General features: G+C 41.1%; 1 protein-coding gene across 2 annotated transcripts in view; it reads right to left on the bottom strand.

Annotated features, from left to right (window-relative positions):
• TRIM36 (tripartite motif containing 36) overlaps positions 1–13,827 on the bottom strand; it is a 344,127-nt gene extending 330,300 nt beyond the window's left edge. The window contains exon 1 of one of the 2 annotated variants that reach the window (XM_029571457.1): positions 13,559–13,827. In XM_029571457.1, the coding sequence (XP_029427317.1) occupies positions 13,559–13,621 (63 nt within the window). In that variant the 5' untranslated portion in view covers positions 13,622–13,827. Of the gene's footprint in view, positions 1–13,392; positions 13,471–13,558 lie in introns of those variants that run through there. The other variant, XM_029571466.1, reaches the window with a different exon arrangement.
• Between the last annotated feature and the right edge of the window lie 303 nt (positions 13,828–14,130).

Below are 14,130 nucleotides of genomic sequence, written 5' to 3'. Positions count from 1 at the left end.
TAAACACCTCTATCATATCCCCCCTCAGCTGTCTCTTCTCCAAGCTGAAAAGTCCTAACCTCTTTAGTCTTTCCTCATAGGGGAGCTGTTCCATTCCCCTTATCATTTTGGTAGCCCTTCTCTGTACCTTCTCCATCGCAATTATATCTTTTTTGAGATGCGGCAACCAGAATTGTACACAGTATTCAAGGTGCGGTCTCACCATGGAGTGATACAGAGGCATTATCACATTTTCCGTTTTATTCACCATTCCCTTCCTAATAATTCCCAACATTCTGTTTGCTTTTTTGACTGCTGCAGCACACTGAACCGACAATTTCAATGTGTTATCCACTATGACGCCTAGATCTCTTTCTTGGGTTGTAGCACCTAATATAGAACCTAACATTGTTTAACTAAAGCATAGGTTATTTTTCCCTATATGCATCACCTTGCACTTATCCACATTAAATTTCATCTGCCATTTTGAAGCCCAATTTTCCAGTCTCACAAGGCCTTCCTGCAATTTATCACAATCTGCTTGTGATTTAACTACTCTGAACAATTTTGTATCATCTGCAAATTTGATTATCTCACTCGTCGTATTTCTTTCCAGATCATTTATAAATATATTGAAAAGTAAGGGGCCCAATACAGATCCCTGAGGCACTCCACTGCCCACTCCCTTCCACTGAGAAAATTGTCCATTTAATCCTACTCTCTGTTTCCTTTTAGCCAGTTTGCAATCCAACACACTTTACAATAGACCTAATACCATATGGGCTCCAAGGATCTTTCTCACAGGATGTTCTCCCTGGCACCACAGAAGTACATATAAACAAAATATCCAGGTTGTTGTAAGTGCTATTTGTATGCACCCCAGGATTCTGAAGGAAGTCAAATGTGAAATTTCTGATCTTTTAGCTAAAATTTGTAACCTATCATTAAAATCATCTGTTGTACCTGAAGAATGGAGGGTGGCCAATGTAACCCCAATACTTTAAAAGGGCTCCGGGGTTATCCAGGAAACTATAGACCAGTGAGCTTGACTTCAGTGCCAGGAAAAATAGTGGAAACTATTCTAAAGATCAAAATCACAGTGGATATAGAAAGACATGGTTTAATGGAACACAGTCAGCATGGATCTACCCAAGGGAAGTCTTGCCTCACAAACCTGCTACACTTTTTTTTGAAGGGGTTAATAAACATGTGGATAAAGGTGAACTGGTAGATGTGATATGGATTTCCAGAAGGTGTTTGGCAAAGTCCCTAATGAGAGGCTTCTAAGAAAACTAAAACATCATGGGATAGGAGGTGATGTCCTTTTGTGGATTACAAACTGGCTAAAAGAAAGGAAACCCGGGGGGGGAGGGGGAGTGACGTCACCAGCAAAGATGTTGTTTTAACTCCGGCGCACCCCTCATCATCCAGCTAATCTAAATGCATCGCTGCCTTGAGCTACAAATATCAGGGTTCTGAACGATACCGAAGAGACATTGGAACACTAGCATGGTGGCCAAATGAAATAATTTTGACTTTCAGCACTTCTCTTTCCAAAAAGAGGGAACCTCTATAATGGAGGAAGACAACGAGAACTTGTAACCCAAAGAAAATGGCGATGACAAACCAGGCCCCAAGGAGGAATCTGTGACTTCCGAAACTCTGCAAACGCAAGACAAAGCCCTCCTGACTCTGGCAGAGTTTCGGAAATGGTTCCAAGGGCTAAGGAAAGACATTAAATCCCATCGCCAGGAAATAAGAGAAGAGAAGACATCGCATCACTAGGCCACCGAGTAGATGATCTAGACACATGACTCGACCAACAGATCGAAATGGCCAATTGTGTAAAAAAAACATGCACTGAACTACAAGATGAGAACATGATCATAAAAGAAAAACTAGCAGACCTAGGAAATAGAGTGAGAAAAAGCAACCTCAGATTTAGAGGATTTATAGAATCGCCGGAGAATCAAAATTGCAGTGCCTTGGTCTCCCGATTCTGTAAGTACGTGCTCTCTCAGTCCGAGGAAATTGCTAGCTCAGAGTTACCCGATATTAATCTTGATAGAGCTCATCGTGCTTTAAGAGCTCCTATGCCAAACCGCAGCAGAAAAGTAGTGGTCTGCTTCCAGAATTATAGCATTAAAGAGAGAGTAGCACAGGCCGCGAGTAAACAAGCTTCATGGTAATGGAAGGGCCAAGACATTTCAGATTTTGCAGATCTCTCCCAGGCCACTTTTCAAAACCAGCAAGAGCTGAAAGTAACCCCCTTTTTAAGAAAAGACATTATTAAATATAGATGGCTACACCCATTTGGCCTCTCTTTTTTTCTAGAAGGCACAACACACATGATACGTGCAACGGAGGAAGCTATTGCCATCTTAGCCTCTCGAGGGTTTACCTCTTCATCACACTCAGCCAAAATTACAAAATCCAACACCACAAGATCTGCTCTCCTTACTTGGCAAAAAGAGTTGGGAAGCAAAACAGCAGACTCCGGTGTCACTCAGGAGGACCCATGCTTGACAAAGAGACCACCTGACTGTTATTGAACTGCAAATTTTGGTGGACAACCACAAAATCTCAGTTAACCATTAAGCCTTCCGATGCTGACAGTTTTTCTGTCTTATTATTGTGTCAATGTCTCTCTGAAATACATAATATGCCGACAAAGATTTAAGAGATGTTAAAATGTATCACGCTAATTAAGCTGTATTCCATGGCTGGATGGTGATTGGACACCATCTCGCTGCTGACAATAGTACTCCTTAATGTTGATAGTGGAAATGACCTGCCAGGTGGTTATTGCAGGTCAGCCTTGGATGGGATGCAATATATGTAGGGGTAGCTGCTCTCCTCTCTTTTTTCTTATATATATTGATATTGTCAGAAAAAGAACCATTATGAACATATGTGTAAAATGGATGATATACTATGGTCTACTAGGACACTCTCTCCCCTCACGCTGGTTATCTGGGGAATCTTACCATGCTGTTTCTCCCCCTGTGAGTTTGTTTTAAACCTATAGGCTCTTACTACGCAATACAAACTTATAATTAAGATGCCTCCTTTTAGAATACTTTCTATCAATGCGAAAGGTCTTAACTCCCCTTATAAAAGAAAGATCCTTTTCCAGGAGCTGGAAATATTAAAGGCTGACATTATCTTTGTTCAAGAAACGCACTTAACTAGAAGATATTCATATCTCCATAGCCCTAAGAAACTCTCCCAAATATTCTTCTCCCCCTGTAGTAAAGCCTCCAAATAAAGAGCATGGAAGGTTCTATACACAATTGCACAAGACATTGCTTTCTTCCATGTCAGGTAATTTAATCCTGGGTGGCGACTTTAATGTATCTATCTCACCCAATTTAGATACCTCTAAAGGGTTCTCTTCGATTGTGGAAACATATCTTAATGCTGTTCTGGCATTGATGGAGGCTCTCCATCTTATGTCTAGAGGTCACTTTTTCCAACCTCTAAAGTATACATGTATTAATCTACACCTCACAATGCCCTCTCCAGGTTGGACTACCTCCTGGTGGATAAGACAATTATAAATAATATATGAACAGCTGATATAGGGGCAATCAATTACTCAGACCACACCCCAGTATAGATAGATATAATATTAGATCAAGATGACCCAGGTATAAGATTTTGTAGACTCAACGAGTCCTTACTACAAGACCCTGATTATAACAAATCTATCGCTAAGATCATTCAGAATTTCTTTTTAGACAATAAAAACTCAGTCATATCACCCGTAATAAGGGACTGCTTTAAGGCCTTTATCAGGGGCATCTTCATCTCCAGGAGTACATTCCTCAAACACCAAAGAGAGGAAGCTTGCCTAAAGCTTTGCCAGACCATCGCACTTCTATCCCAGAAACATCAAATGAACACAGCAAGAGATACATTATCCCTTCTTTCGAAAGCTAGAGAAGATCTAAAATGATTGAAATCTTCTATGATGTTCCACCTCCTAGATCTAACAAAACAGGAATATTTTGAAGGAGGTGATAAAGCTGGCAAAATGCTTGCTCACAAATTGAAAAAAGTTAACAGTTCAAAACTTTATCCTAAAAATTAAAGACTTTCAGGGTAATATATGATCCACCAATCAAGATATTTGACATCGCTTTCTTCAGTTCTACACAGATACATCCATCATTTCAGTCACCATCAATGAGTACCTAGACAAAATCTCTCTCCCCCACCTAACTGATGGGATGTGGGATACTCTAGACAAGGAAATTACTAGCCCTGAAATTTTACTAGCTATTAAAAATCTCAAAACTGGGAAAGCACCAGGCCCAGATGGACTTTCTGCTAAATTTTACAAACAAACAATTTGCCCCCTACCTGGTATCTCACTTGCAGAAAATTTACAATTATTTACAAAACAGGAGGCTCATTACTTCCTAACTCTAATTTGACAGGAATTACCATCATCCCCAAGCCAGGAAGAGACCCCACGTTCTGCGGTTCCTACCGACTCATATCCTTAATTAATTTAGACTTGAAGTTACTGGCCAAAATACTATCTGATTGGCTCAATAGTTTCATAAGCCAGTTTATCTCTTCAGACCAAGCTGGCTTTATCCCGGACAGAATGGCAAGTGATAACATCCGGAAAATCCTTAATATAATTTGGGCAGCCGATAAGGAAAATACAGCCACTCTTCTCCTGGCTATAGATGCGGAAAAAGCATTTGATATGGTCCACTGGACATATCTCTTTACCACACTAGAAAAGATGGGTTTTGATCCTAAATTCTTAAAATTGGGTGCGTGCTCTGTATGATACCCCAAAAGCATGTCTCAAAATTAATGGAGGTTACTCCGATTCCTTTGTCATATAGAGAGGCACAAGACAGGGATATCCTCTCTCGCCATTGCTCTTTGGTTATGGCCAGAGGTTTCAGGAATAATACATTCACAGGTTTTCAAATAGGTGACCAATCCTTTAAATTGTCTGTTTGCAGATGACATTATATTCATGATTACCAACCCTCATGCGTCCCTACAGGTTATCGAATCTGACCTGGCTCAGTTCAGCAAGGTCGCAGGATTTAAAGTTAACTAGGAAAAATCTAAGATTCTAAATGTATCATGTGACCTCCAATTGGAACATTTTTTAAAAAGTCACCACCCATTCAAATGGTTACATCAAAAAATTAAATACCTAGGAGTGTACATAGGTAGATCCCTTAAGGACCTTTTTACATTGAATTACACCCCTTTAGTGAGAAAAATTGGCCTAGACCTGGCAAAATGGGAATTCTTCTCTCCTGGCTTGGGAGGATTTCCACAATTAAGATGAATGTCCTACCTCGGTTCCTTTACCTGTTTAAAACTTTACCAATTCACATACCTAGCATCCTGCTTAAAACAGTGGCAAACAAAACTTTTCCGCTTTATATGGAGAAGGCGACCTCCTAGAGTGGCCATATGGTCCCTTTACCAACCCAAAGAAAATGAAGGTCTGGGAGTCCTTAACATAATGCTGAAGTATGCTGTAGCCCAACTTCAAGCCCTTATTGACTGGCATAATGTAAATACATGCAAACAGTGGGTCCAAATAGAGCAATCTTGGCTAAAGGACATGCCCTTAACAGCAATAATTTGGCAACCTCGATGCACATGGCGAGTGTGCCCAGATATGGCACCCACCACAAGACAAATTCTTAAGATATGGGAGGTTTGGAAAAGATGCCTGGTGGGCTCGAAGCCCTACTTTCATTTGTCTCATCTTTTTCACAATACATCATTCTCTCCCTGCTCTCCATTACATTCTTTTAAAAATTGGAAAGAAAAGGGTATACTTATTGGTAGGTGATGTATGTGTAAAATGGGAAATTAATGTCTTTTGAAACTTTGAAGGATAAATATAATTTACCAAGCTCTGAATTTCTTGCTTATATGGAAATTCAACATTTTATATATCTAACATTAAAGACAAAGATGGATTTCAAAGTGAGATAGCTTTATTTGAAGTATTCTGTTCACAAGCACATCTCATGAAAAAGGTGATCTCTAAAATTTACAAACTGTTAAATGGAAAAGTGAAGAACAAACCCTCCCACTTAAAAGCCTGGGAACATGATTTAGGTCATCCTCCTGGAGAAGACACCTGGTTAAGGGTCTTTCAGGCAATAAGGAAAATCTCTCTCTCATCACTGTTGATAGAGAACAGTTATAAAGTGGTATGTCACCATGGCAAAATTACATAAATTTAACTGTAAAATAAGTGAATACTGCTGGAGGGGGTTTTTCTTCTAAAAGGTACATTTTTACACATGTGGTGGTACTGTACAACAGTGCAACATCTTTGGCAGCAGATAGCATTATAGATTCTGGACAGAATACTTGCAAACATCAAACTGACAAAAGAATTAGCACTCCTAAATCATCGATTGGATATGAGGGGCGATCTTCTCAGCCCTTGATTCATCATATCTGTGTGGCAACCAGGATGGAGACAGCACATTCCTGGAGAATGGACTGTACTCCACCACTTTCCAGAGTCTTGGCCTGACTGGACACAATCTGTACTATGTACAAATTAACAGTGCTAAGATGTCACAGACCTACTGTTTTCCACTCTAATTGGAATCCATATCTACAATGGAGAGACTGTGCTAACCACTAAATTGTTTTGATATGAAGGTTTCTGATACTCTATCATTCTACTCCTTTCTGGCTAATTAATGGTTCAGAATGACACAACCTTTTACTTTGTCAAGAACTTATCTTTATTTGGGAGCGGCAGCGGGGGGGGGGGGGGGGTGAAAAGATGAAAAGCTATAACATATTGACTGTTAATGTTTAAACAGTACCTGTATTCTATGATTCTTGTTTTCAATAAAAATATTAAAAAAAAAAAAAGACAGGAAACAGAGTAGGATTAAATGGTCAATTTTCTCAGTGGAAAAGGGTAAACAGTGGAGTGCCTCAGGGATCTGTACTTGGACTGGTGCTTTTTCAATATATTTATAAATGATCTGGAAAGCGACAAGTGATGTAATCAAATTTGCAGATGATACAAAATTATTCAGAGTAGTTAAAATCACAGGCAGATTGTGATAAATTGCGGGTGGACTGTTGCGTCCATCTGTGCTAGACGGCTTCACCCCGTTTGCCTCACCTTGTTCACAGCTCCTCCCGCTTACCTTGGGAAAATGGCTACCGCCGCGTCTACAAGCCGACCTCTCCGGCGTCCCCGGAATGGCTATGGTGCTGCCTCCCACCATGCTCCTCCCTAGGGCCTACTAGGGTGCGCATGCCACCCATGTCTTTATTCCAGCATTAGTATGAACCTCGGGGGCGATCCCCTCTACTGACATCACGCCATCTGGGTATATAGCCTGTTCTAATTTGCTAGCTCGTTGAGTTAGCAACAGATTGGTCTCGGCCGGTCTAAGCTACTCTGCCGCTGGAAGCTCTTTCTCTGCCCTTCGGGGTAATTGCTAACCTGGGTACCTGCTCCTCGGGGGCCCTCTGCTTTATTTCAGGTGCCTTACAGGGATTGGGTACTCGCACCTCGAGGGCCTGCTCTCCCTACCTCAGTGCCTGTACCATCTTCTTCAACCTGGTGGAATCGCATACCTACAGCAACCATCTAGTGAGTAATCTATCTCATCCACAGTACTGCTTTGTTGGGAGACCTACACCGGAATTCCCCTATACCGACAGGGTGAGAAGGATCCCCTCTGCCCAGAGTCCTGAGACTGCTACAGCCAGGCTACCTCACTACTGCCACCTCTGGTGGTATACTTCAAGCTGTACCATAAAAGAACTAACACTTTGTGCGTCTTGCATCTAGCCCAGTACTGTGGCTCCTCCCCGTGGGCGTGGTCATCTGCCACAGTACCCAAGAATCCACCCAAACACCGCTTAACCATAACAAGGACCTTGCGAGACTGGAAGATTAGGCATCCAAATGGCAGAAGAAATGTAATGTGGACATGTGCAAGGTGATGCATATAGGGAAAAATAACTCATGCTATTGTTATACGATGTTAGGTTCCATATTGGGAGCTACCACCTAGGAATCATAGTGGATAATACATTGAAATCATTGGCTCAGTGTGCTGTGGCAGTCAAAAAAGCAAACAGAATATTAGGAAAGGAATGGTGAATAAAACGGAAAATGTCTTAATGCCTCTGTATCGCTCCATGGTTAGACTACACTTTGACTACTGTGTACAATTCTATAGTCACCACATCTCAAAAAAGATATAGTTGCACTGGAGAAGGTAGAGAGAAGGGCAACCAAAATGATAAAGGGGATGGATCAGCTCCCCTTGAGGAAAGGCTAAAACGTTTAGGGCTTTCATCTTGGAGGACAGACAACTACGGGGGATATGTATGCGGATGACAACCAGTTCTACATCCCATTCTCCAAATCTCTTGAAAACACTGAATCAACTTTGTCAACCCATATGAAAGCAATTCAGCAGGAGCTAACATCTAAAACTCTCTCTAAACCCTACAAAAACTGAAATTATCTGACTAAGCAGAAACTTCCCGATCATTAAACCTCCAGCACTTAACCTAGGTAATTTCAAAATTATGCTCTCTGAACAAGTACGTGATCTAGGCTTACAACTGGATGAGAACCTCACAATGAAGAAACACATCAACAAGCTAATCACATTTGGATACAAAAAGCTAAGGATTCTTCAGTGCCTGAAGTCCCTACTGACCTTTAAAGATTTCCGGACTGTGTTGCAACCTTAATTTTCTCGAACCTAGACTATTGTAATTCCCTATTTCTAGGTCTACCTGCATACCTCTTAAAACCATTACAAATACTGCAAAACGCCTCAGCAAGACTGTTACTTTGATCCAAGAAATTCGATCACATTTCTACATCGCTAATCTCATTACACTGGTTACCAGTTCACTACCGAATCCAATTTAAAGTACTAACTTTAATTTTTAAACATCATTCACTCAAGTAACTCAGATAGGATAGGCATATCATTACAACCCTACACTCCCAGGCCATCATTAAGATCCCAAAATAAGGGATTACTGTCCATCTGCAACATACGAAGCTCACATCTGACATAGGTAAGGGATCGTGCTTTTTCCATTACCAGACCAAATCTGTAGAACTTTCTGCCCGGAAGGCTATGATTGATTCCTGACAAAAAGAAATTTAAAAAATAGCTAAAGACATGGCTCTTCAAAAAACACATACAACCTAATCTAACCTCTATAAGAAAGAAAAAAAAAAAAAAAAAAGAGCCTATAAACGAAACAAAACTGATTAAATAATGCTTGAATAGAAATTCCCTAACAAATCATCTCAACAAAGTGTTGAACATTTACTCATGCTCCCCCCCCCCCCATATTGTGCACTATCAATCTTTCTAGTATCGACCTGTATTATAAATGTATTACATTGACTTTTCTACTATTGTCCTTTCAAGTGTTGACATGTTTTATGAATGTACTGAAACTAACGTATGTATGTGCAGCCCTGAATGATGACAGTCTCCTCAAGCAGTCGCGTATCCTTGATCTATGAATGTATGTATATTGTGAATCAATGTGACCTTTACTGGAATGACGATATATAAAATGCTTAAATAAATAAATAAATAAATAAATAATAGAGGTCTTTAAAATCATGAGAGGTCTAGAATGGGTAAATGTGAATTGGTTATTTACTCTTTCGGATAATAGAATGGCTAGGGGGCACTCCACGAAGTTAGCAAGTAGCACTTTTAAAGCTAATTGGAGAAAATTCTCACACTCAACGTACAATTAAGCTCTGGAATTTGTTGCCAGAGGATGTGGTTAGTGCAGTTAGTCTAGCTGAGTTTTAAAAAAAAGGTTTGGATAAGTTCTTGGAGAAGTCCATTAAATTGCCATTAATCAAGTTGACTTAGGGAATAGCCACTGCTATTACTGACATTAGTAGCATGGGATCTACTTAATATTTTGGGTACTTGCCAGTTACTTGTAGCCTGGATTGGCCACTGTTGGAAACAGGATGCTAGGCTTGATGAACTTTTAGTCTGACCCAGTATGGCAATTTGGTACATTCATTGTCATTTTTTTAAAAGTAAAATCAGTTAATAAAGCATAATATTTAATTGTGTGTGGTAAGAGCTGGGGGGGCAGAGTAGTGGTGCAAGGCTTTAAGTTTCACTGAGCATCTAATATCCTTGCACTGGCACTGAGAGAGAGTGCGCTATGCACAGACCCTCACCATTCACCCATCTCCCACTTCCCCAGGGAGTAAATATTGGGGAAGGTTGGGAATCAGATGGTAGGGTTCCCACAAGGGTAGCAGGGTTGCCAGCTTTCTAGAAATATCATCACTGACAAACTTATCTGCCACACCTCCAGGGAACCCTGCCTGCCCACTTCCCCAGCATTTCAAATCATTGAAAGGGTCAGACTCCAAGAGGGGCACACCCCCCCCCCCCTCCCCGGCCATCTCTGTTATTTGACCTCTGCCATGCTTGGGGAAGGGGGAGGGGAGCATCATCTCATCCCTCACCACAGGCAGCAAATTGCTTTGAGCTGCCCCTGATGATTATGCATTAGAAATCAAATGTTCATATATTAGAGCCCCCTTATATGCAAATCTATCTTAAAAACCAGTTATGAGATCATCAGGATCAAACAGGCATGATTGAAATCTGAGTCCTTACAAACCAAAAGCATCAGTGCTACCATCCGAGTTATGGGACATTATAAATAAGTCATCAAAACTGGTAGCTTCCACCATTTTTAGAACTACCTTCCTCAAGAGATGACTTATACTAAGGTGTAAAGAAGAAAAAAATTAAAAAAAAAAAACCTGAAAATTTTAGGTTTCCGGTAACCTTAAATCTGTAGAATTCCCCCCAGGCAGGACAATGTTCAAAACTATTTACCTGGGTAAAACGACTTGGCTGCAAATTGTACTACTCCGACTGGCTACAATTAAACACTGGTTTCCATAACAGGCACATTTCTCGCTAGACTGTGAGGAGGCAGTCCTTGAAACACAATTAGGTCAGGGGATGAAAGTATCTCTCCTTTCAAACAGGCCGATACAGTACAGTGTTCTCTGGCGATTGGACGCACGTTTTTGACATGCTAGCTTTACCCCTTATTCAGTAAGGGGTAATAGCGCATCCAAAATGTGCATCCAAACCCCCCCCCTAATAGCGCCCTCAACATGCAAATGCATGTTGAGGGCGCTATTAGGTATTCCCACGCAATCCAGTAAGTAAAATGTGCAGCCAAGCCGCACATTTTACTTTAAGAAATTAGCGCCTACCCAAAAGGTAGGTATTAATTTCTGCCGGCGCCAGGGAAGTGCACAGAAAAGCAGTAAAAACTGCTTTTCTGTGCACCCTCTGACTTAATATCATGGCGATATTAAGTCGGAGGCTCCAAAAGTTATAAAAAGTAAAAAAAAAAAAAAAAAAAGGTAAAATGGGCCCGCGGCTTGAAAACAGGATACTCAATTTTGCCGGCGTCCGGTTTCCGAACCAATGACTGTCAGCAGGTTTGAGAACCGACGCCGGCAAAATTGAGCAGCGGCTGTCAAACTCGCTGACATTCGCCGCTCCTGTCCAAAAAGAGGCGCTAGGGACGTGCTAGGGTTCCTAGCGCCTCTTTTTGCCATGGACCCTAATTTAAATAAATTAATTTACTGTATCGCAGGAGAGTGTCCTGTGCGCTCGCCGGGCGCTTGCTCGCTCTCCCGTGATTTTTACTGTATCAGCCCGAAAGAGAACACCAAGCCTCCCCAAACTGACCTTTTTTCCTCTGGCTTCTGCTTTCAACTGCTATAGTATGCACAACAAATCTGGAATGAGGTACCAATTCACCTCTAGCCACGCAACATTCACTTTTTGGAAAAAAAAATAAGGCTTGGCTGTTCAACCAGGCCTTTCCATAGATTGCTAGGTTGAGGAAAAAAAAACAACTTGTAATGCTACTGCAGCTGTACACTTTGATTCAATTATGATGGCAAGTGACCCTGCAATTAATGCCAGTGTACCTGTAAATTTAATTTAAAAGTGTGATTGTAATCCACCTTGAGTGCATTCTTAGAAGCAGAATATTAAATGTTTATAAATAGCTTGCATACATGGTCATTTTCACAAGCATGCATGCTATTTTAGCCCTCATGGTTGCCTGCATAAAACAGCAAGTGCAATGCATGCAACTGTTTTTATTATTCTTGCTTTTTGATAATTTTCAAAGAGAACATCCCTGAGCGTTTTCTTTGCAAGTCAGTGTAAACTATGCGGGCTATCTGAAATGTGTCCTCATAATGAACCAAGCTTTGCTGCCTAGCCCCAGCTTTATTTCATTTTAGAAATTAATTACTCTGGACTTCCAAAAAGTAATGCTTTCAGAACTTCTGGCCTTTCTAATCCCTTCCTTTCATTCCCAGACACCCACACACTAAACACAATGAACAGCAACTCTGATGGGAAGGACAGACTGGACTGAAAGAATTGTACTGACTTATCTCAGGTAACTATTATAGGATCTTTGACTTCATGTCATATGACTTATATTTGTAGATGTTTCCTTTTTCATGGTTGCAAAGAGATTAAGATTTATTGGCCACAGAGCACTGAAGCAGAAAACAATTCACACTTGCAGAATAAAGCATTCTGAAATTTGTGCTAACTCAAGCCATTTTTATGTCTGTTATCTGTGAGTGCGGTACATTCCCAGGTATTTTACTAGACTGCTAATGAAAACTATAATATATAATGCTGCAATAGATTAAAAGAGAAAAAAACATGTCTGTTAAATATAGCACCATCATCACATATCTTATTGGATGATTAAGTCCACAGATCTTCAAACCATGCGACCCAAACTTTCCCCAAATATGTCAGCAAGAAGAAACCCCACATGAAAATGCATCTGGGTCAACCGTGCTCTCTCTTAAAATATTAACTATTAGTTCTCAAAAGATACTTTTGCTTATTTATTTTGTTTCAAGCATAAATGACCAATAGCATAGCGTGCAACACATAAATTACAAATTAACTTCTGCACAGAAGTTAAGTGTTTTCCATACAAAACGTTGTATGGAAATGGACGTACGGACTTTGCACACAGAAAAAAAATTATATATATCATCAAAAAGTATCAGGTTCCGCGCTGCAAGTCATTAGTAATCTATATAATTGTTTCCTACCAAAAAAAAAAAAAAATTCTGTAGCACATTATAGACTTATTATGGTGCTCCCTTCAAAGATCTGACCCACGCTTAACTATAAGCCTTCTTCGTGTCCTCTTAAGGAATTAACCCCAGTCGCAGATTCTGCCCAGCAGATGTTATAGCCCTAGTTAATAGCTATGCTTCTTGTCAGCTGAAAAAGCCTCCGACGCGAAGATCAGTTCAGCTGGTAAAGCAAAAGACACCATTACCGGAGCTGCAGCTCCGCCGGTCTTTCTAAAGCCACTTTCCATAAATTACTCCAACCATTAAACCACAAATCATGCTGTCGAGAAGTCCATGCTCGGAACCAGCCCGCCAAGGCAGAACGCTTTCCCCGCTGCTCATTAACGTGCGCCTGAACTTTCTCTCTCTTACCTGACGCTTTCCGATTGCTTCCACTATAAAGCCAAATTCGTGTATTTCGTCTGATCCACTCATGATTATTCTTTTCAAAGTAAAACAAAAAAAAAAATCCCCGTTTAAAAATCAAAAACACCCAGGCAGCCAAGCTGCCTTCTACGTTTCTTATGCAGAGTCTGTAACCTCAGCGAGAGAGCAGCCTGGAGCTAATGGGACTGAAGGAGAAAGAGAGAGGGGCGTCGCTGGATCCTTATTGCCGGGGGCTTGCGAGCTGATCCCAGGGATTGACTGTCGGAGGGAAAAAAAAACAAAAACCAGGAGGGGAACGTTTCAGCGATGGCAGCCAATGGCTGGGACGGAGAGCTCTGCCGGGGGCGTGGCCTCCGCTCCCGCCGGGAAGACCTCCTCCTCCTCCTCCGTCTGCGGGAAGACCGCCCGATGCCGGCGGGCGGTGACTTTTGCTGTCAACGGGAAGGGATGAAGTGTCTGTGGGACAAATTTAATTGATGATTATTTTATCGGCACTGAGAAGTAGCAATGTACAAAGACAGAGGATAAGATAGCGTCTTTACCCAGTACATTAGTTT

This window comes from Rhinatrema bivittatum, chromosome 1, assembly GCF_901001135.1.
Source record: "Rhinatrema bivittatum chromosome 1, aRhiBiv1.1, whole genome shotgun sequence".
Taxonomy (NCBI): domain Eukaryota; kingdom Metazoa; phylum Chordata; class Amphibia; order Gymnophiona; family Rhinatrematidae; genus Rhinatrema; species Rhinatrema bivittatum.
Note: the sequence above shows the minus strand (reverse complement) of the source record. Positions and strands in the feature narration are given on the sequence as shown.